The sequence below is a fragment of the Podarcis pityusensis genome (genome assembly GCF_964106645.2).
Source record: "Podarcis pityusensis genome assembly, chromosome: 5".
NCBI lineage: Eukaryota > Metazoa > Chordata > Lepidosauria > Squamata > Lacertidae > Podarcis > Podarcis pityusensis.
The window spans coordinates 27878008-27900679 of record NC_138032.1 but is presented as its reverse complement, the minus strand read 5'-3'; the positions used below and the strand labels follow the sequence as shown (position 1 = coordinate 27900679).

At 43.6% G+C, this 22672-nt stretch overlaps 1 protein-coding gene across 3 annotated transcripts; it reads right to left on the bottom strand.

Moving 5' to 3' along the window:
* Positions 1-591: 591 nt before the first annotated feature.
* Positions 592-18549, bottom strand: SLC16A14 (solute carrier family 16 member 14). 3 transcript variants are annotated; one of them, XM_081006928.1, is made up of 6 exons: positions 18120-18264; positions 17234-17370; positions 13254-13530; positions 12524-12667; positions 7039-8025; positions 592-6170 (listed from the first exon to the last, which is right to left on the bottom strand). In XM_081006928.1, the coding sequence occupies exons 1-6, from the start codon at positions 18160-18162 to the stop codon at positions 6019-6021; spliced, it is 1740 nt and encodes a 579-aa protein (XP_080863054.1). In that variant the 5' UTR covers positions 18163-18264; the 3' UTR covers positions 592-6018. The 3 variants fall into 3 exon arrangements, with proteins under 3 accessions (XP_080863054.1, XP_080863055.1, XP_080863056.1); XM_081006929.1 differs by lacking the exon at positions 17234-17370 and having other exon boundaries at positions 18120-18549; XM_081006930.1 differs by lacking the exons at positions 17234-17370; positions 18120-18264 and adding an exon at positions 17693-17944.
* Positions 18550-22672: the final 4123 nt, after the last annotated feature.

Sequence of the window (22672 nt, the reverse complement as noted above, 5' to 3'; positions counted from 1 at the left end):
CTTGCTTTGTTTTCTGGAAAAAAGAAATTGAGCTGCAGGTATAAAATTAATGTGGGTCCTGCCTTGATGAACACTCATTATGAAGGTGTGCAAGAACAACTTTTTTGTTTCGTTATTTCATTTATTTTCATTGGGTAAAAAACTTCGTGAGGTTCGTTCATTTACAGCACATTTGTTTTCATCACTCCCGTTTTTGCATTGTCTTTATTTTGCTTTTTCTTAGGGGCTGGTCATGGAAACCACTTCGTTGTAGCCTGCAATTTATTTTTCCAGAAAGACCTAGGCATAGTGTTAACCCAGGGAATTTGATGGTGGTAAGGGCAGTATTAGCTGCCACAAAAACAATGAAGGCACCCACCCCACCCCCGGGCCTGGGTGCAATTTTCCTTTAAAAATGCATTGAAATGACACAACATCCAGGGTATTTTGGGGAAACAAAATGGCAGCTACCAGGAGGAAGCTGCTGAAAGCAACTGATGTTTCCAGTAGCTGCAACTTAATTCACAAAGAAACAATTCCCTTTCATTTTGTAAGATATGAAACATCTATACATAGTTTGAGGGACCTGATTAACTACAATATAATGACCTATTTTTAAAAAAAGGTTGAATACTGTGTAAATATTTCTGAAGGCTATTATATTTTTAATAGCCAAATGTTAAACCCACTTTTTAACAAAAGCATAAAGAACTGCATGGAACAATGACACTGCTCCCCCAATTTCCATCCTAAAACAGGAATATCCACTTGCAAGTCCAGAAAAGTATTATTTGCTCCAACCATGGCTACAGCTTTCAAGCTACCACTAATGTTTACAAAGGACATGCAATGTTGTTACTTGGTGTTGTAATACTTTTAAGACTATACTAATATTCAACTGAAAACAAGATTAATATGGTTTGGTGACTTTCTTCATCTGAGATTGCCTTCTGCTCCAGTGTTTATGATACAGTTCAAAATGATATATAGTACATTTTCTGTTTTGCCATATTTAATAAAATGTGCCACTCAGAATTTAGGCCTTACAAGTATTTCACCTTCAGTTTGGCAGAGAAAAAATTAACTTTTTTTCAATAATGTTCAGGTTTGCTTATGTCCTTAAACATAATTTGCTTAGGGTATGCTTAATGACTTGATTTCCTTGATTTTAGAAACAGTATTAGAGTCTAAATCTTGTCTTAAATGATCAGTAAGGGTTTTTTGCAGTACATTTTAAAATACTGTGAAAATATTAAGTATTATTATAGAACACTTACAGTCCAAATAGTGTCTTGAATGAACAATATTTTTAAATAAATGTATAAATAACGTGAAAACGTTTTCCTGTGCTTAGTGTTGTTCTGAAACTACTGATTATTTTATTCTGAACTGTGTTTTAATCTGCTAATGTTACACCACAGATTTTCATTATTGCTTGACGTAAACTGAAGGGTTCTTATGTAATTCAAGTATAATCATAAGTACGTATGTAGAAACTTTTGGAATTGAAGCCTAAAGGGTGCAATTCTCCCCTAGTGACAGTGCAGGAAGCCAAGCTCTGGCAAATGCCACTCACGTAAGAGCCCAGGCCCCCACCCCATCGCCTAGTAGTTGTGCTGGTACCACTGAAACTACTGCAGCCAGTCTGGCCAGTCACAACACTTCAGCACCTTTTCCCTCTGAAAACAAGGGACAAGCCTTGCTAGCAACTGCTCCAACCAGTGGCTAATGAATGATGCAACTGACTTCCATTTCTAGACATGTCTGAGATTTACTAATATTCAGCTGTTGGTGTCAGAGATTTTTTTTAAAGCCTAGAATTACAAACCATCATGATCCTTCTTCAGTCCTTAATCACACTTCTGGTCTAAAGCTGAACCAGTTGTCCATTCTTGTTTCTAATGCAAACTGGATTATCTCTATAGTTGTCCCTAGTATGGTGATCGTGCCACTGCATGATTGGCAGCCAGTGTGCTGTAGTGGTTAAGAGCGGTGGCCTCGTAATCTGGTGAACTGGGTTCACATCTCCGCTCCTCCACATGCAGCTGCTGGGTGACCTTGGGCTAGTCACACTTCTCTGAAGTCTCTCAGCCCCACTCACCTCACAGAGTTGTAGGGGAGGAAGGGAAAGGAGATTGTTAGCTGCTTTGAGACTCCTTAGGGTAGTGATAAAGCAGGATATCAAATCCAAACTCTTCTTTTGGAGCGCTGTGGGCTTGAGGATTGTGCTGCAAGTTACTAAAAAGTTTCATTATCATATAAATGTATATGACACAGAGGATACATTTTAGTAAGTATGGTAAAATGCTACTAACAATAATGTGAATAAATAGAAAAATGAATTACAGTTCAAAGCAATAAACATCCGCATTTCATATAATTAAATTTGTGAGCAGTCTCTCTAAAATTACGTCGCATTCCAACAACAAAACAAAAGCTGTCATTGAAGTACATATTATCATTACTTTCCTTTTACAGTACTACATTTTCTTGATATTCCAGCGTTGCACTTACATATTTAAACAAGAATTTAATTTACACACAAAAAAGCACCCTTAATAAAATAATTGAAAGATAGTTAAAAAATAATTGAAAGATAGTTAAAATAGTTGAAAGATAAATGCAAAGCACCAAACATTAGGCTGCTTCACATACTTCCCTGGCCAGAAATAACCTTTTGTGCCAGAAATCATCCCTCTTCACCACATCCAAAGGAACATGTTCTTTAGGAGACCCATATACCTGTATCCTGATGGTGCAATCCTGAATCCCACAACATTGATGGCTTAGGTTAGGATGCACCAGTCTCCCACCGGTGGAGAATGTCCCTAATGGAGGTGGCTCTGCTGCAGTGGAATACCCACCTCCAGCCCAGTAGGCAGTAAGCTACCATCAGCAATAGCCAGCAGAAAGCTCCAAAAGTAGGGCATTATGGTGCCAGATCCACTCCCCCCCACAAAAGGCTGGATCCAAAAGCCAATGGAGAATTAGCTGCTCAATTCCTCCAACCCCCCATTATGCTTGCTCTGTGGTTTGTGTTCCCTTTCCTCATTTTGAAAGGGATGAATAGTGCAAATCCCATCTCCATGTGTAGTGCCCATGCTATACGTTACCTTAGGTCAGTGGTTCTCAGAGTGTAGCGCAGACTTCCTTTAGCTCGTGGAAGGCCTGGTAAAGCGGGGAGGCAATGTTCCAAAGAGGGGCTGAATTCTGAAGAAATGGGTGAATTAAATGCCCCCTGGCAGAAGATGATGACTGGTGCATCGTCTGGGTGCAATTTGGAAAGAAGAGTTCAGAACGCTGCTTTCTTCTGATGTTGTTTTGCTGTGCATGACTTTATGAGGAAAACAGATGTTCTGTTCCTCTTCTAATGCCAGGTTTTCAGTACATATAGCAAGATCCCTATATAGGGAAAGGTATACACGTGTACAAGGATCTCTATTGTTTACATATGGAACAGCCCAAGAGACTGGTGCAGGGATGTCAACAGCAGAGGGTAGATTAAATTCCGGAGAAGTGACTTGAGTTCAAAAAGTTGGAGAAACACTGCTTTAGATAAAAGCACTTCCTTTGCTACCACATGGAAGGGATCACTAACTGGGTAAATGTGTGAACCAGCCAATTCTATACTGCCCCAGCATGTTCTCATAATTTTTTACAATGTAATGCACTTAAAGGTTTTGTTGTGCTCCCTACCAAAAACAAAAACCCATACAACACAGTTTGGAAAAGCCGTATTCAGGTTTACAATGTATATATATTTTGTTCTCTGTATATATAATCAAACATTCTGTATTATATTCTAAGGAGTTGCTTCTCAGACAAAATATATACCCTTGATAAATTTCACCCTGAGAAAGTGGCTCCTTGAGGTTACACAATAAAATTAAAAACAGTACAGTAAATTACACAAACAGTAAGGCAGCCAGGGATTTCTGTATGCATTTGGAAACATTTTTTCCCAGATTAAAACCCTCTGAGGGAATGTTAAACTGCAACGTTTTGGGAGGCAGTAAAATGAACACTAAAGATCCTTTCTAGCTGACTTACAACCAAGAGATTGTCTTTGGCAAAAATCACAGGGAGATAAGATGGTTCTCCACAGTCGTGGAAGGCAGTACACCAAAGGCGAAATGTTTTCTAAGCCCCTTCAGAAGGGAACAACTTGCAGTGGAGAAGCAGCAGAGATTTGGGATGCTTCACCCCTTTTGCTTTTTTCATTTTGCTGCAACAGGTCCCTGCAATTCTAAAGTCATGTACTGCAAGATAAGCACCATCTGGAATCCTAGAAAAGTATCTTAGGGAAAGAAGTTCCAGCTCTAAAAGCAGTCAGCCTGAAAAGAATTAATCATCCACTTCTCCACCCCCCAAAAAATACCTTGCACTAAAGCTGCTGTGCCTAGAATTTTTTTGGCATGTTTGCATTTTGATGTGCAACATAGTCCTTACTGTATTTTACAATTAGACAGAAACACTTCCACATCTAAATTATTTCGTTATTACAATCCAATCCTGCTTTTGAGGCATAATGCATCAGGGAAAAGAATCATACACTGGACTTCCAAGAGCTAGGACAATGGTAGACTTTAACTCCTTTGCAGTAATTTTGGGAACTAGCTTTGTCCCTTGGTTGCAGAGCTTCAGAAGCTGCTTCCCATGCACAAACAGGGGCAGCTTGCTGTATGGCAGGGGGGCACTACACAAGAAGCTATTTAATCTTAGGGAGGGAGATTGAGATGGTGAAGAGTGCCACAATCCTTAGTGCTGCATTTGCAGAGGCCATGATTAGTGCCCCTTAACATCAGCAGGCTGTATGTCCCAGCCTTGCTTGTTTAACAGAGGCATGTGACATAGCAATTACATGGGGGGGGGGGGAGAGATCTGACATATGAGGTATGGCATGCTCTGACTGTGCTAATTTAACCAAAGCCACGGAAGGCGATTCTGAGCTGCTCCTATCAACTCTTGTGAAATTAAATAAACAATCATCATTTCCACCCTATTCTGTTATCCTAACCGATAATACTGCTGCAAGAAAAACTGGAATTGAACTCTGCAGAGGAAAAGGCACCACTGTACCTCTGCAACTAGGACTAATAGTAACTGCTACAGTTGAACTAGGATCCACAGACACTGTCAGGTCAATCCGACTGGCAGCTACCTAAATCATCAGCAGTGAATCATCAGCCTCACTACTGATACTTTAATCCTAAGAACCATGATGTAGCTCCCCACTAGTAACCACTTAAAGCTTTGGGCTTTTGTTGCCATTGTTCCTTCTTTCCCATGTTGCTATCTCAAGGTTAATTTAAGCTATCGCAAATAGAATAAATTGCTCCGTGGTCTGCAGACACAAATCATTTATCTCATAATAATAAAAACCACACCATTTTCATTATCTTGAGTCCTTAAAACAAGAGTTGGGAACATACTGCCCTTCAAATGTTGCTGAACTACAACTCCCATCATCCCTGACCACTGGCCAAGCTGGCTGGGGTTCATGGGCAGTGGAGTCTAACAGCATCCAGAGGGCCAAAGGTTCCCCAGAAACTGTCATTAATTTGTGCAGTAACATGTCACAGGTTGGCATCTGGATGATGTTCAACAACTAATTTATCAACAGTTGGAATAACCAATAGAGATGATTCTCATATGTGTGATTCCTAATGGGGCTAATTATTTTTCCCCTTCCCTTTTTCCTGTTAGTGTAAATAAGGAGTATCTGCATTCCAGTCTGCTGAACTGTGCTTGTGTCAAACCTCTGTGAATAACAAAAGAGAGAACTTATTTTCAGCTACTGATCAAAGCTGCACCATTGTGTCAGTAGGATGTTCAGCTTTTGAAAAGGTGCCAATAAAACTACCAGCTGTAGTCTTGTTTCCACTAGTCCATTGATAGTGGCAGTGTGAACTTTATTTACTGTCCAAAGATGGTTACTTTCAGTCCAGTTGGTCCCATTAGATGTACTGTTTGGTACCATTTCCGGAAAACCAAATGATGAAATGACATTGTGTTTTAAAAAGCTCTCAGTACTTTGTGCTATACTTTTCCACCTTCTCTGTTTTTTGTCGGTGATGGCTTTATCTTTCCAATACAAGGCTGTATGAGCAAAGTGAGGATTCCCACCATGTAAAGCAAGCCACATATGTAGAAAGAAAAGTCATATTTTTGTGTCAGGTCATAAATCCAGCCTGGAAAACAAGAGCAAGGCAGTTATCTATAGGCTATGATCAATAAATCAGTGAAGAACAGAAAACATTATTTATTCTACTCATAGCATAGTTGTTGGTATCATACTATGCTCAGTCTCTTTCCCCACCTCCATTTGTCTTTCATCCATCTTAACTTTCATAGAAACCATTCTGCAATGCATTGTATGGCTTTGTGGTTGCTATGCCTTACACTAACTGGTATCTGATTTACTCTAGTCTGCATCTGCACAAAACTCCCCCAAGAAAAAAAGTATGCTGTAAGCCAGAGGGTCTGGTAGAGTCAGCCAACAAAGGGTCAGAGGTAGTGGCTGGTAGCCAATGAGATTAGACATCTGTGAGAAAGCAGATGTTGGTGAAGTTCCATCTTCAAATTTGCCCTGTGAGCATTATGTTATCTTGTCAAACAACTTCTAACACACTAGGCGCTCCTTTCTTTAAAATCAAGAATGTACCAAGGTATATTTGTTGACTAGGAATGTGGCCCATGAAGGGCGTGGAGTGGGTGAGAACGAATGGTAATTGGACATGCAATGATTCACTAATTATTTTATTTATTGTGTTTATATCTCACCTTTTCCTCCAAGGGACTCGAGGCGGTACACATGGTTCTCCCCCCACCCTCATTTAATGCCCACAACAACCCTGTGAAGTAGGTTAGGCTGAGAGGCAGTGACTGGCCAAAGGCCACCCAGCAAGCTTCATGGCCGTGTGAGGGTCTTAACTCATGTCTCCCAGGTCCTAGTCCAACACTCTTAACTACTACACCACCCTGGCTCTCACTATGACCTCTAGGGGCTCTAAAGCACGCATGGACTATAAAGTTGGACAAACAAAACTTTGCATTTACCTGCAAAAGGTGGTCCCAGGAGTGCTGAAATCCCATTAGCACAAATGATGATTCCATAGGCATTTGCGAGGTGCTTAATCCCAACTAAATCTTCAGTAACAACAGGCATGAGTGAAAAATACCCACTGGAAAATCCTATTAGGGCACAGACCACAGCGAGCCCAGCATATGTGTGCATTAGTGGTAAAATGAAAATGCAGAAGACGAGAGTGAAGTTGGCTGCCATGAAGACATTCCAAGCACTGACGCAGGGTGAATCAGAAATGATGCCAAGGATGACCTTGCCAAGAATGTGGACAATGGCAATAATTGAGGTCAAAGGGAACACATCGTTCTGTGCAGATAGGCCGTATTGCTTCACTATTTCCGGAAGATGGATAAAAGGGATAACAAAAGTGCTGTATGCAAATAAGGCCCAAAACACAAAGGCTGCAAACTTTCTGTTGGTGAAGAGGGATGCAGCGCCAAAGTAACTAGAATACCAGGTCTGAAAGCCTTTCTGGATTGTAAGGGTCAGCTGACTCGCCCTCTTCAGCACGCAAAGAGCATAGATATTCTTCCAGTGTCTGGTTACATCTTTGTTTTCCAAGTCTGAAAAAATGTCAGACTTTTCCTCCTTACCTTGCCCTTCTTTTGCCTCTTCCTGTAAGATGCCATTAGATGCCAGTGTTTCTGCAGAGCAAGAGAGAGCTTTTGCATGGCTCTTGCTGACGTTTCCCTCTCCGCTTTTTTCAGCGGTTTCCTCTTTGTAATAAACTGGTCTCATGAGTGCTCCACAAACACACAGGTTCAGACAGACCGCGCCCTGGATGAACATTGCGTTCCTCCAGCCAAACTCCATGCAAAGGTATTTCAGCAGAACTGTCATCAGGAAAGCACCGAACCCCGTCCCAGTTGTGCTGAGTCCCTGGGCTAGTGCTCTTCTCTTCTCAAAGTATTCGCCTACCATGACCACAGCAGGCAGGTATACCATCCCACTCCCAACACCTGAAAAAGAGAGATTCCTGAATCAGCCGCAGAACTTTGACTGCAGTCATAACACATGCAGGCAAATTGACACAAGGCCCAAACGTTATTATCCAGTATGGCTTCACCTAAGGGTTAAGGATAGGCTTCCACAAGCATCCTAGTGGTGCAGCACTAAAACTGCTAGCACATTTGCAAAGCTAAGCAGCTTCCAGTATGGTTTCGAATGCTGAGAAATGATGACAAGGTGTGACTGTATGCTGCTATCAGACATGGGAGTATGCTTTGGCAGTATTTTGTAAAGCTTTTATGTGTTGTAGAAATGTGTCGTGATAAAGACTGGGAATAACAGATCACACTCAGCTGATTCTGAGCACCACAAATCAAAGTTTAAATCAGCCTACTGAGGCTTAGCTGTGTATCCCAGAGCTGATACTATAGTAGTATAAGCCATGAATTCATGAGACCTGTAAGATCAGACCTAAATATAGTCACCTGGGCTTAATAAACGAATTATCTCCATCACTAGAAAGACCATACATAATCTCAAACTCAAGTCATATCAACCTCCAAAGCCAGAATGACTATTTAACTAACACCAAAGCCTGATTCTAGAAATAGTATTATGCATGCTGGAATAGGATCTATCATCAGTGTTTCAGGTAAAAGCCACAGATTTATTAGACACATGGTTTCCCTTAAAGGTAGAAGCTACCTCACATGCAGGACTAATAACTAGGGATTGAATTTGTGGCTTCCATTCCACAACCACCACAGCCATATACTTTAAAGGTTTATTTACTGTATTTAAAATTGTTCCTTTTCTGAAATGAGGAGCTGAAACTGCTCTGAGTTCTGCTTTCACTGATGCTCAAACAATTCTTAATTGGTTTAAGTGGGTGTCCCAGAAAAGACAATCTGCTCTTATGTCAACACTGTGGCATCATCTATGAAAAGAAGAAAATATTTGCAGACTAATGGACCATATACTTTCTGCCTGAATATGTTTTTGCTGTCTCTAAGTACCTAATGTGCTTATGTCGTCAGTTTACAAGAAGTTTATTCCTAAGGTTTCTTCTCCACCTGCCACCTGCCCCTCATTCCAGGCTGAAAATGAATATGGAATTTCTCCTCTTATTCTAATTGGGTCTGCTATGGCCTTAGAAAGAGAGAAGACTAATATTTATTCTACTGAACAGGATAACCCTACCAGGAGATAGAAGAGAAGTCCAACTCAGCTTCCGTATGCCATTAAATGGGGTCATAATGTTTTGTTTTCTCTTATCATTGTATTTGAATACTGCAGGGGGTGTCGTTTGGATTTTTCCACTTCAGATACCCAAATCTCTTGTGATGATTAACAGCCTTGTGGTGTTTCAAGCTCAAAATCAATTTTCTCATCTATACACAACAAAGTTTACTGTTCCCTTTTTTGCCCTTCTATTTATACTCTCACACTCATAGTCAGACAGCTGAGTGCAGAAGGCTGCCTGCCCACTTCCATAAAGGGACCGCAAACATCTACAATTTTATCTGTCTTAACACAATGAGCATAGGCCAGTTCAAGGCCTATCTAAATTAATTTAATGTAAAGCTCTGTCAAATGCCGCACGTGATAATTATAAACCTCTACCATGTAGCATATTGTTCCGCAGGGCCTGTAAGACACGAGTTGTTCCGCCTGGCCTTTGGCTTGGAGTCAATTTGATTCCTTCCCCCTCTTTCTTTTTCCTTTCTCCTCCTGTGATGAGGCTGCATTTTAATTGTTTTAATGTTGTATTTTAATCTTGTTTTTAAGTTGTATTCATTTAATTCGTTTTTATTATTGGTTGTTAGCCGCCCTGAGCCCGGCCTTGGCTGGGGAGGGCGGGGTATAAATAAAATTTATTATTATTATTATTATTTTCCTTCTGAATTAAAAAACCCCAAAGTCAGAACCTTTCCTTGTAGGGCAGTTGTTCCAACCAAAAATGGTTGCCCATTTTTGCACCTTCTTTAGTTCTAAAATATCCTCTTTTTTTGGTTGTAGCTGCCAGAACAGTACTGGTAGCTAACTCAGTAGGAAGCCTCATCAAGATCATAAACTTTCTACCTATGGCACACACTCAAATATATTGCTTTAAGCAACTTTGTATGAGTTCCTGCCAAGTTTTATATGCCAAGTGAGTTTATCACCTGGGGTCCCTTCCAACTCTAACATTCTATGGTTCTATGAAACTTTTGTATTGGCCCGGGCCACTCTGTCATGCCACCTTCAGAGGAAAGGTTATTTAAAGATTATCAATATCAAAACCATAAATCCACTCTGAGAAAGAGCAAATAAAATATGATTAAGATGCAGTGTCCCAAATCAATCCCAGTGAATATTGCTCACAAGGATCAGCAATGTGAAAGAGGAAGACATTGTCCTGAAATGACACAATACTTTAGGTGACCCCAATATCTATCTAGTTCCTTTAGACCAGGAAACTTTTCCCCCCCATGGACCACTTGGAAATTGCCAAGGGTCTTGACACATAATGATTTTTCTGCCTGTTGTAGCAATTGTAACATGCTGTGCTAGGTGCTGTATCTTATCATCTTATCTTATCATCTTATCTTATCTTATCTTATCTTATCACATCACTAGTCACCTTCTATCCTGGTCCATCCCACTTGCCCTGTGGGCAGATCACTGGGATCTTAGAGCGATGGAGCAGCAACTAGGATCTTTGGGTGAAGGGTGGTATACAAATTTAGTAAGGTAAAGGTAAAGGGACCCCTGACCATTAGGTCCAGTCGTGACCGACTCTGGGGTTGCAGCGCTCATCTCACTCAGGGAGCCGGCGTACAGCTTCCGGGTCATGTGGCCAGCATGACTAAGCCGCTTCTAGAGAACCAGAGCAGCGCACGGAAATGCCGTTTACCTTCCCGCTGGAGCGGTACCTATTTATCTACTTGCACTTTGACGTGCTTTTGAACTGCTAGGCTTGCAGGAGCAGGGATCGAGCAACGGGAGCTCACCCCGTCGCGGGGGTTCGAACCGCCGACCTTCCGATCGGCAAACCCTAGGCTCTGTGGTTTAACCCACAGCGCCACCCGCGTCCCTTGACAAATTTAGTAAGTAATAATAATAATAATTGTGCCTGCCATTCACAGCTACTGCTTCCACCATTCTTCCCAGACGTGCCATGGACCACCTGAGTAAAGCTTGCGGACCAGTGGTAGTCTGCAGACCAGTTTGGGAACCCCTGCTTTAGAGCGATGCACTAAGCTTTGTACATTCATTCCAATGCTTCTGAAAGTAACACCAAGCGTTTTATGTTCCACAGTGCTGTATTCTTCATAAGGCATTCTGTACGAGAAATAACCGGTATATGTTTCCAGCAAAGGGATTTTGTCAAATGCTCAACACATTTGCACATCATGGCAAACCATAATCCATGACTTACTGTGCATGAGCAAATCATGCTCTTAGCGTGCAAAGAAAAGAAACCATGATCCCCGGCTTAGTATTATGTCCAAACCAGCATTCAAGCAAACCACAATTGGTAAGCCAAGAAGAAATCTTGGTTGATCTTTGTGGTTGGGGTGAAACAAATCATGATCCCTGTTTCAGACACAATGCTCAGCCAGGGATTGTTGTTTCCCCCCTCTGTGCACTAGCAGGAAGTAGTAGAGAGGATAGAAGTGGGAAGTGATTTGGTGATGCACAATAACAGATGGTTTATAGCTTGCTGTGACATGCAAATGCAGCCATTCAGTTATACTGGTCTTATTTAACTATTAATCTGAGTGCTGCCTTGCCTGCATTGTTGAAAAAAGGACATTGGAGGGGGGAAACATGCTTGCATCACACCTTCAAATTACCATTGCACTTTTAGTTTGGAAAGACAAAGGGGAACGTTGGAATCTTAAAGCATGTCCAAGAGCTATGGGTAAACTGCATGTTTTATTGTTATATGTTATTGTAATTGCATCTTCTGCTTTTAAATATTTTGCAAACCACCCTGAAAATGTTTTATAGGGGAGGCACATAAACAAACAAACATACAAACAAACAAACAAACTTGCCATTTCACATCAGCAGCAACAAGTACAACGTGCCCATGAAGTGTGACAGGGGTGTATGATTTGCTGTGAAACAAAATACAGACATTCAATGTTTAGGTTGGTTGTGGCTTTCCAGCTAATCTGAAATACCATGCATCACCTGAATTAAGGTATCTATGCAGGTAATCTGAAGTGCTTATGTAGATGCTGCATACGTGTCACTTTTGACCTCCAACATGCGAGGTATCTTCTCATGTGCACTGTTTTGTGTGGACAAACCTACCCTCCTCCATTGACATGCATGAATAAACTCTTACAGGCTGAGGAACATGTCTATGGTGGAGTTACTGTGCTTAGAAGGGATTGTAGGTCAGGGTGACTGCCTCTTTGCAAACTCAGGCTTGCTTATTTTAGCATTCTGTGTTCTTACAGATCAGTTACTACAATGAAAATCCGAAAGCATATTCAAAAACTAATGCATGCTTACCAGCTGTAACCCCAAACGTTATAAAGAGGTAATGTACATTTGAGGCATAGGAACTCAGTATCCATCCTACAGCAGTCAAGATCCCTCCAACTATTGCTGTCTTCCGGCAACCGCAGGTGTTAATGAACAAACCAATAAAAGGACCTGTGCCAAAACATTAAGAATGGATTGTTTTCCTAAAGCTTTGTTTATTCTGTTCACGAGGATAACCACACTGAAACCACTGATTACCAGCAATAAGATCAGTAAATATTAGGCCACCGGTTCAAAACTGTTAAGTGCTAAACATCGGTTCTCAAAGATCTAGGCAGTGTGGTGTAGTGGTTAAGAGCGGTAGTCTCGTAATCTGGGGAACCGGGTTCGCGTCTCTGCTCCTCCACATGCAGCTGCTGGGTGACCTTGGGCTAGTCACACTTCTTTGAAGTCTCTCAGCCCCACTCACCTCACAGAGTGTTTGTCGTGGGGGAGGAAGGAAAAGGAGAATGTTAGCCGCTTTGAGACTCCTGAAGGGGAGTGAAAGGCGGGATATCAAATCCAAACTCTTCTACTTATTTCTAATCAATATATGAAACTGAGACAATATGAGTCATGACAGGCAGAGATTATCATAGGCAAACTATCATATTTTATAAGGGACTGTTGCTAAATATTTTGATCCATAAATGTATCTATCTCTGCAGGAACTGATCTTGGGCATATCCATTTCTTCTAGAGTGGCTTATGAACCTACCTACAATCAAGGTTATACCCATACTAAGGGAGCTGACCCACGCTGTCAGGCCTCGACTTTGGCTGAATTCGTCAAGCCATTCCATGTTGAGAACACCAAGGGCCATTTGTGATCCCATGATGAGTATGTGCACCAGGAAAGAAGAAAGGACAATCATCCAAGCCCATCCACCATCAACATCTGGATTCGCCACAAGCTTCTTCTCCCTGTCTTTGGAATCCTCTTCAAAATCATAGCCAACATCTTCGCGACTGGCGTACATTTTCCACTGAGTATCCTGAAACAAACAGAAAATTTTTTCACAGGCTCAGGGTTATCTTTTATTTTAGTTTCTTTGGTGCTTTATTCATCAACTCAAAGAAAACTGGTTTGTTGGCAGCTCGCCGCCATTTTGCATCCTCTACAACACCCTGGGACTTCATGAGGGTGGAAATGGCAGCCGCCGCCACCGCCACCCACAAAAAAATGGCCTCCATTTTTCCTAGAGGGAGGATGAGAAAAAGAAAAATCTCAGGAAAATGTACTCTGAGAAATTTCAGCTCCTCTCCAAGTCACCTGTAGGCAGCGACATGAATTGGAAGCAGATTTTCAGCACCCAGCCACAGCTGTAGGATTTGAAATACTTAACTGTGCCCTTGTAGGGACAGATATTTTGGCCGCAGAATGTTTTCACACTGTTACCCGCAACGTATTTTTATCTTTGGATATCCGCACTGCAAACACACTCAGAAAAAGCAAAGGTTGTTTGTCAAAACTGTGCACACGCCATCAGCTGCCCAGAACTAGGATAGGACACTGGTCCTCACCTCACTGCTGACTCAGAGCAGCCTTGACCCAGCCTTGTCTCTTCCATTCACTCACGGATTACTCCACACAACTAAGTGTCATGCAGCAAGCTGGCTGCCAGAAAAGCCACAGACCATCCTTAGAGCAGCAATGCCAAACATCACCAACTGCTGTTTGCTCTTAATCAACCAAGGCCAGCAATTCCAAAATACTACACTGACATAATAACTGGGATTCCAGAATACATTAGCATTTGTTCTTCTAGTATAAAAAGTTCTTTCCATAATTGATACTGTCATCCTAATAACCCTGTTAGGTCATCTTTGCTCTGGGAACGACATTATTTCCTCCCACAATTTTTGTCCAAAATACCTTTTTCCTATTGGGGTTAAGATTGGGAGCTGCCCAGAGTGGCTGGGGAAACTCAGCCAGATGGGCGGGACATAAATAATGAATTATTATTATTATTATTATTATTATTATTATTATTAAGAGCAGTTCAGAGGCTTGCAATTTTCAGTAGAAAAACAGCACGAGGTAAATGGGAGGTTCCATCCCCCTCCCCACACACATCTTCCTTCCTTATTGGTGTTTCACTTCAAATTGAAGCACCTGCAGCTTCGTTGTATAAAGGAATAACACAACTACACATAACGTGTAGTTCATTCCTTACTAAAATCACAACAGGAATGTGCCAGTTTCGCAGATGGGGAGATTGAACTAAAGTGAAGATAAGCCCAACATTTTATTAGCTGCAACTCTGTTTAGATTATTTACATTTTAGGGCCCAACTCACTAACAGTGTGATTTAATGCATGTTTATTGATAAGTCCCATAGTTCAGTTAGACCAGGGCAGGCCAACTTTTCCTATCAAGTGGGCGGCAAGAGCATTTTGACACGGAATCTGCGGGCCACACGCTTGGTTGCAGAAGCCACCAAAAAAGAACTTGAGGGCCGCATGGAGCCCTCAGGCCATGTGTAGGACCACCCAGAGTTAGACCTACTCTCAGACTTACTGCATAGGAAGGTCTCCTACTGCCATTTAAAAATTTGTTATGTCCCTGCTTGGATATGAGGTTCATTCACTGGGTCATCTTGGTCAATCACTATGTTGCATCCTAATCTGATTCACAGGATTGTTGTGAGGATAAAAGGAGGAGGGCATGTGTGGCATCCTGAGCTCCTGGGTGAAATAAAAATGTATTTAACCAGCAAATAAACAGCAGTTCTTGATTTGGCTAGATATCCATGGAGCATAAAATGCTTAGAATGTCTGTAAATCTGGGCCCTTTGAAAGCTATATTAAGTTGCACATATTCAATACATGGTGCTTTGAAAAAGAAGAAGCAGCAGTTTAAAGGATTTCCCTAAGGCTGCACAAGAGAGCTGTGTCAGAGAGGCAAACTGGCCAGAGCTCTACAGGCCACTACTGTCCTCTTGTTTGTCACATGAATGATATTAATTATTCCAGCTCCCCACCCACCCCTCCCAGATGATCCTCCATCCAGTATTCTGTCTTGCTCTTGATGGTTTAGGCCAAATATCAAATCTAAGAAAATCACTTCTAATGTGTTTGCAAGCCTGCCCATTTATAAAAGTCTGCAATCGCAACCCTTACATAAAAACACGAGAATTTTCATTTCTGTTTTTGAACGCATAAGACATGTCCTGAGATACTTTTTTAAAAAAGAAAAAGGAGCAACGATTAAAGCATAATTGCTGTATGTGACCAATACACTTTTTAAACAGCACATCAAAGCATAATATCTAGGGCTTCTCTCTCTCTCTCTCTCTCTCTCTCTCTCTCTCTCACATATATATATATGAGACTTAAACAACAAAGACATAATTTATGTGGTAGTTCCTAGTTACTGCCATATCCGTAGCAAAAGATAGAAGTGTTTCCATCAACTCTGGGCCGCTGAATATTGGTACGTGTGTAACTCAGAACTTGGGGGCATTGTGTTCCGTGATTTTTCCTATCTCTTAAAACATAACTAATTTCCTGTGCCAAAGGCATTTCTGGTATGGACAGAAATGAGCAATCCGCTCATAGGCTGTTAATATTTTGCAGACCTGCTTTGCTGTACAGTATGTTTATGCATGGGTAGGCGCAGCAGAAGCCCCACTCCTACCATCTTCCCCATGTGTGTTACAGTAATTCCTACAAAATTGCCTTCCGCATAGGAATAAGCCACTATCAAACCATTATCCTCAGGAGAATGCTGAAATGTGTCTCTTCCCTCTACTTCTTTCCCTCTGCTTCTCACATGGGCACAGCTAATATGGGGGTCATAGATCATGTGTAAAATGGTCCTGCTGAACACCTTCCTACTAAATCCAATGTATCACATACATGATCGCCATGGGGTTTGTTTCATTTAAACTACTATGATCAAACTTCGTTTTATAAAATCTGGTGACCGGTCATCATGAATGAAGACTGGACTGTGATCGCAAGCATGCTTTCTTGGACGTAAATTTTTGCTTTATAAAGGGAAATTATTTAGGAACAGGCAGGATTCTCTCTCCATCCCACCTACAAAAGTCCTGCTTGGTTCTCAACCCGTCCATTTTTGCCTTGCCCAAGCACGTCTACTCAGAAGAAAATCCCACCGAATTCAAGGGGTTTTGCTCTCCAGTCATGCAATCCTATGCATGTCTACTAATTGAGTTCAAGTGGACTGACTCCCAGGTATATGTGTATATGCTAAACACATTTATTAAGTAAAAAACCACATTGAACCCTCAGGGATGTTTTGTGTAAATGTGGATACAGGCCAGTATCAGTATGGCTACCTGTTAGCTGCCTTAAATGAAAAAGTACTGCATGTCCTCCAACATTCAGAGGTAGAAATAGGGTTACTTACGCCAAGTTACTTTTAAAATTGTAGTTTTATATTGCAGTGTCGTTGATGTTATGACTTATATAAATCTTCTCCAGAGCACTTAGCCCTGAAAAGAGGCATATAAAATTTCAAAATAAATACTTGGCAAGCGCCTCTTCACTCCAAGGCTACGCACCACGGAAGTCTCTTGTCTGCAAGAGGTACTCTTGTGTTCATTTACTTGGCAACAGCCAGTCTCGTAACAGATTATCATGCTTAATATCTCAAAATAAACCACAGGCTGCAGCATGTGAAATGGCAGGCTGTGTCCTGCATGGTGCCTTAAGGCACCTACACCTGCTTACCTGGGAGAAAGTCCCACGCAACTTGATGGATCTTACATCTGAGTAGCAGACTGCAGAGTTAATGATCAGGTTGTACACTTCCCCGGCATGCAGCCCCCTCAGCCTAATTTCGAAAGCTCTTTGCAAGTTAAGGCTACCTGGAGGAACCAGGCATGAAGGGAGAGGGAGAGAGAAAAATGGGGTGTCACAAACACAAGGGGAAATGGTGGGATTGGGAGGCAAGGGGTGGTCCCTCCCACTTTTGCCGTAGCCACGCCCACAGCGCTAGCTTCTCCGCTGCCCTCCAAAAAACATGCGCCCCCGACCCCGAACACAAGGATTGTGGCCCTCGACAGAAAAAAAGTTCCGCACCCAGGCGGAGAAAGGCAGTGCTAAATGATCAAAAAAGGGATGAGAAAACCCTCCCCTGGTTTCCGCCTCAGACACAATAAGAACACGTTTTGGGGGACAGTATTTTACCCAGATGCGTAAGGCTAGGGGGTAGTCAGTGGCTTCATGGTAGTCATTGGCTCGTTCAGGTGGCAGCTCTGGCGCCTTCCTCAATGGCTCCCCGCGAGCAGAAACCTGGCCGGAGTTGTGGGGAGCGGGCCGCGTAAAAAGCGCGAAATAAGGAGCCCCGCGCAGAGCAGGGAAGGACAGCGGCGGAGGAACAGCGCGCGGCGGCGGCGGGGCCACAAGGCTACTGACCGCGAGTTGCCTTACGGCGGCGGCGGCGGGAGCAGCGGGAAACCTTCCTGCCCGGAGCAGACAAAGCTTCGCGGCCGCTGCGTGCGGAGCCTGCCCGCCTGCCTAGCGCACCATGCATGCCTCCCCGCTTGCCCGAGGCCGCCCAGGCTCCGGTGCCCAGCCTCGAGGGCAGGCCTGGCTGGCACACCCACCCACTCACCCCGGAGGGAGCCGCGCTTACTCCCGGGGGGCACCTCTCGCATCCGCTGCTGCTTCCCGCGGCGGGGTCCCCGGGACTGCTGCAGTCTGGAGTGGCATCTTCAGCAAGGCGCCCGCCCGGAGCTCTCCTCGCCCGTGCCGGGGGAGGGACGCAGGGAAGCGGGGTCGGGAGTGGGTGGGGGCTTAATTCCCCCGCCGGTCTCGACCCCCGAGCGTTGCCCTTTTGTCCCCAGGGCACTTCGCCTCGGCGTGATCTTCCTCCACCAACTCCCTGCACCGCCGGCCCATCTCTGGCTGCTTGCAAGTCGGCGCGCTCTGCCCATGTGTGCGAGGCACCGGCTGATTCTGGTTTTGCGCAAGGGAGGTTTGGAAGCCCTTGGCGGGCTGCCGGGGCCTCTGGCGATCGCTGGGTGAAGTTTGGCTGGGGGCAACTGCTGCGCAGCCCAGCTTAGGGCAGGAAAAGCCCCCTTCCAGCCCAGCGAGCCATCGGGGAGAAGAGCGCGGCAGAAGGAGCGAGCGGTGCATTGTTGTTGTTCGTAGACAGGCCTCTCCCGCGTGTGGAAATCCTGAGGACAAAAAACAGCCCCAGGGAAGATTAAGAGATTTACACTCCTGTTTACGAAAGGCTTTTGGCTTCCCGTTCCAGAAATCTTCTCACCACTTACCCCGGCCTTTCCCCACTCTCACGTAGCAGCTCAGACCCCTGGCGTCTTTTCTAAGTAACACACCAGGGACTAGTTTCTTAGTTTTCAGATGAGGACAGCCTTGAAATCGTGAATCGCTGCCGAGTTTTGTCTTGTATCGTAGAATCATAGTAGTGGTGGGTGGGACCTCATGGGTCATCTAGTCCAACCCCCTGCAATGCAGGAATCTAAAGTGTCCACAGCAGATGGCCATCCAACCTCTGCTTAAAAAGCTCCAAGGATGGAGAGCCCACCACCTTCTGAAGGAGTAAGGCTGCACTAGTATGCATGCTTACCTGGGAGTAAGCCCCTTGGAGCTCATTGGGACTGCTGAATGCCCATGTATAGTATAGCCTGTTAACAGATCTGTTGTGGCACACCCTTTCATGGACTAGATCAGGCATGAGGAAATTCGGCGGCTCTGGGCCTAATGTGGCCCACCAGTTCCATGAGCCAAACTCTGACAATCTCCCCACCAAGAAGCCGGGATGGACCAATTTTCACCCCCATCCTAGTGCAAGAGGTGGGGATATTTAACTCTCCCTACCCAGCATAACGGGACGCGGGTGGCACTGTGGTCCAAACCACAGAGCCTAGGGCTTGCCGATCGGAAGGTTGGCGGTTCGAATCACCGTGATGGGGTAAGCTCCCGTTGCTTGGTCCCTGCTCCTGCCAACCTAGCAGTTCAAAAGCACGTCAAAGTGCAAGTAGATAAATAAGTACCACTCCGGCGGGAAGGTAAACGGTGTTTCCGTGCGCTGCTCTGGTATGCCAGAAGTGGCTTAGTCATGCTGGCCACATGACCTGGAAGCTGTCTGCAGACAAACGCTGGCTCCCTCGGCCAGTAAAGCGAGATGAGCACCGCAACCCCAGAGTCATCCACGACTGGAGCTAACAGTCAGGGGTCCCTTTACCTTTACCCAGCATAACACAAACAGGAAGAAAAGCAGCACTTCCCTGCTCCCCAGCTGATCGGCAAGGATCCAGTGTGGCATGTATATGGAAGGGTGAGTTAGACCCGCCCCCCTGCCCAATATGGCAAGATGATGATGAAAGTCTCCCCTCTGAGCTGAGTTTACATACAGATTTGTGCTTCTGTCCGTGTTCAGTGTATCTCTATGTGTGTGTGTTAATATTTTGTGTGTGATTTTATAGTGATGTGGTGTGGTGTGTTTTAAGTGTGTGAATGTGTTTTAATTTTTCCACTTCTATAGCAGCTGTTTGAGGGAGGAGAGCGTTGTTATTATTATTTTTTTGTAGTATTGTGCTGCTTGAGTAAACGGCTTTAAAAAAACAAACCAAAAAAACCACCTCCAGATTCTGGTTAGCTCTTTCCCCTATTTGAAATAGACTCTCAGTGGTTCAGATGCTGCAGGTGTTCTTTCAAGTGTGTTGTGTATGACAGGTTTCCCAAACCTGGGTCTCCAGCTGTTTTTTGGACTACAATTTCTATCATCCCTGACCACTGGTCTTGCTAGCTAGGGAAGGTGGGAGTTGTAGTCCAAAAACATCTGGAGACCCAAGTTTGGGAAACACTGGAGTATGAGAATTCCTCCCAGTGTGTGTGTGTGTGTGTGTGTGTGTGTGTGTGTGTGTTAAAAACACACTGAAGTTAGTAAGTTGAAAAGTTAAATTTATTGTATTTGTTTAATATATTTCTTTCCTGCCCTTTACCATAAGGTCCCAAAGCGGGTTGCATACAATAAAGTATGCAACCATAAAACAAAACAGTAGAAACCATAAAGCAAGAAAACTGTAAAATATTTTTAAAAACAGTTCATTATATAAAACAATTAAAAATTCCACATTTAGAAACAACACAAACATTAAAAAACAATTCCAAATATAAGAACAGTTTTTTTAAAAAATGTTCCAGTACAGATTCAGGCTATTGTCTTGAGATAATTTCCTGTACCATCCAAATTTTTCTATCTGGTCAAAGGAGACCATGTCCTCCCCCCACTCATCTCGTCACCCCAAAGAGGACCCAGAGCTACAGAACAAAAGCACCCAGCAATATGTGAATTTTCCAAATTATAGCATTAAGGAGAATCAAATTCCTGTCCTAAGAAAGGGTCCAGTGACAACAACGACAAAAGGATCTCCTGTAAATGTCAAGTGAAGGAATATGGTTAGGTTATTTGAATGTCAAAAGCAAGGAAATACAAGTTAGAACATTAAGATGAATATCATGGAACACCAAAACCAAAGGAAGCACAAAACTGAGTGTTTCCTGCCTTCTGTGGTCAGTTTGGTACCTTTCATTTTTCACTGGAACATGAGACAGTAAAAGGATAGGGATCTCTTTTGGCAGGACATATGAATCATTTCCTATGAAGTATCTTGACATGGTTTTACAAGGCAATTCCAAGTCTAAAAAGAATTTATAATAAATTCAGATACCAACTGGTTTTTTTTAAAAAACAACAACAACTATATCTTCATTGGACGTGTTTAGGGTTTTACCTACCCCACACATGCCAGTTTAATATTAGAGAGAACAAGTGGGACTTTTAACAAAGCATTTCCTGACAAGCCAGCTGTGCCCTTTTATGGCATACTCCATTTCACCCACTTCCGTTTTTCTCTCAACACACATTCCGCATTCTGTGGCCACAAATCATTTTCAGTGTTCACTGGAGTGTTTGCTTGTTTTTAAATTGTACTTGTGCAAACCTTGGAACTTCTATTGTCGATCTTTTCCTCGTGCGCATATTGGCACTGGGAGAATGAGTTTTGTGGTTATTTAACCATTATCATTCAACAAAACGAAAACACTTCAGTGAATACCACTGACAAAGCTTGTTAGAGCTGTGCTTGTTTCACCTAAACCCGTTCTGCCTCTCCTGGGTGCAGGATGTGGTTTTTATTCTGCTGTTAGATATCTCAAAACACTGTATACCAAGGTAGTAACGGAGCTAATCTTTAGTGAAATGTTGCTTCAAAAACAGAATATTTTGAGAACTTTGGAGTTCTGTACACGTGGCAGTGTTGTAGTTGTGGCTGATCTTCTGCATAGGGGGCTACAAAATCCAGTGTTTCCTGTTTGATTCACTTATTCTAAAAGCTACTACTCATCAGAGGCGGAATTTGGGCAGTGTGCGCAGCCAACGCTTCGGGAAGGAGGCATGAGGGTGCTCTGACAGGGTCCTATAGTCCTCCTATCTTCTTCCCAAAGCTGGGCAAGCTCTTCCGGCTTTTGCAAGGAGGCTGGAGAGGGCTCTTAAGACCATGCCAGAGCCTCACACCACCATCAAAGGAGGGCATAAAATGGCCTCATACTGGGCAGCATATTACAGCAACCCTGTGAGGTAACTCACTATTATTCTAATTTTAGGTGGGTAGTTGAAAGAGTGTGACTTGCCAATGCTCCATTCAGTTATTACTTGGCCCAAAGGAAAAACTATGGGACAGGCCTTGATCTCAGGAAATCCCTTGTGTGATGGCCTGGGAATCCGATTCAGAGGCTGAACCGGAGGAATCCCAGCCTGCACAGGAGTCCCCGCCTCCAGGGCCGGCTGAACTGGGGCAGGGCCTTGATTCTGAAACGCCTGCACCTGTGCCAGATCCTCAGGAGCAGGCACCAGGTGAATCCACTCTGGCTCCGGAGGTGGTTGAGGACTCAGTGCCTACAGATGAGTCTCCCCCTGGGTCCAGTAACCCTTCAGCCTCTCCTGAACTGCAGAGGCTCAGGGCAGAGAGGCGGAGGGAACTGGTTTCTCCCAGGAGGAGTGCTCGCCTTAAGGCCAGGAGAGGTGGGTCTCCTGGGGGCTGGGACCGCCCCTGGCCTCAGAGAAGATAAAGGCCAGTCAGCCCGGTCCCAAGTTGCGGGAGCAACGTTGTTGAAGAGCTGTTTCGGCCAGCACCCAGT

Excerpts from the sequence above, each read along its gene's own strand:
- SLC16A14 (XM_081006928.1), bottom strand. The coding sequence starts at position 18,162 with ATGCGAGAGGTGCCCCCCGGGAGTAAGCGCGGCTCCCTCCGGG. Across the intron at positions 13,531-17,233 it reads TGCGTGGGACTTTCTCCCAG|GATACTCAGTGGAAAATGTA; the intron begins GTAAGCAGGTGT and ends TGTTTGTTTCAG. Across the intron at positions 8,026-12,523 it reads AACGTTTGGGGTTACAGCTG|GTGTTGGGAGTGGGATGGTA; the intron begins GTAAGCATGCAT and ends TCTCTTTTTCAG.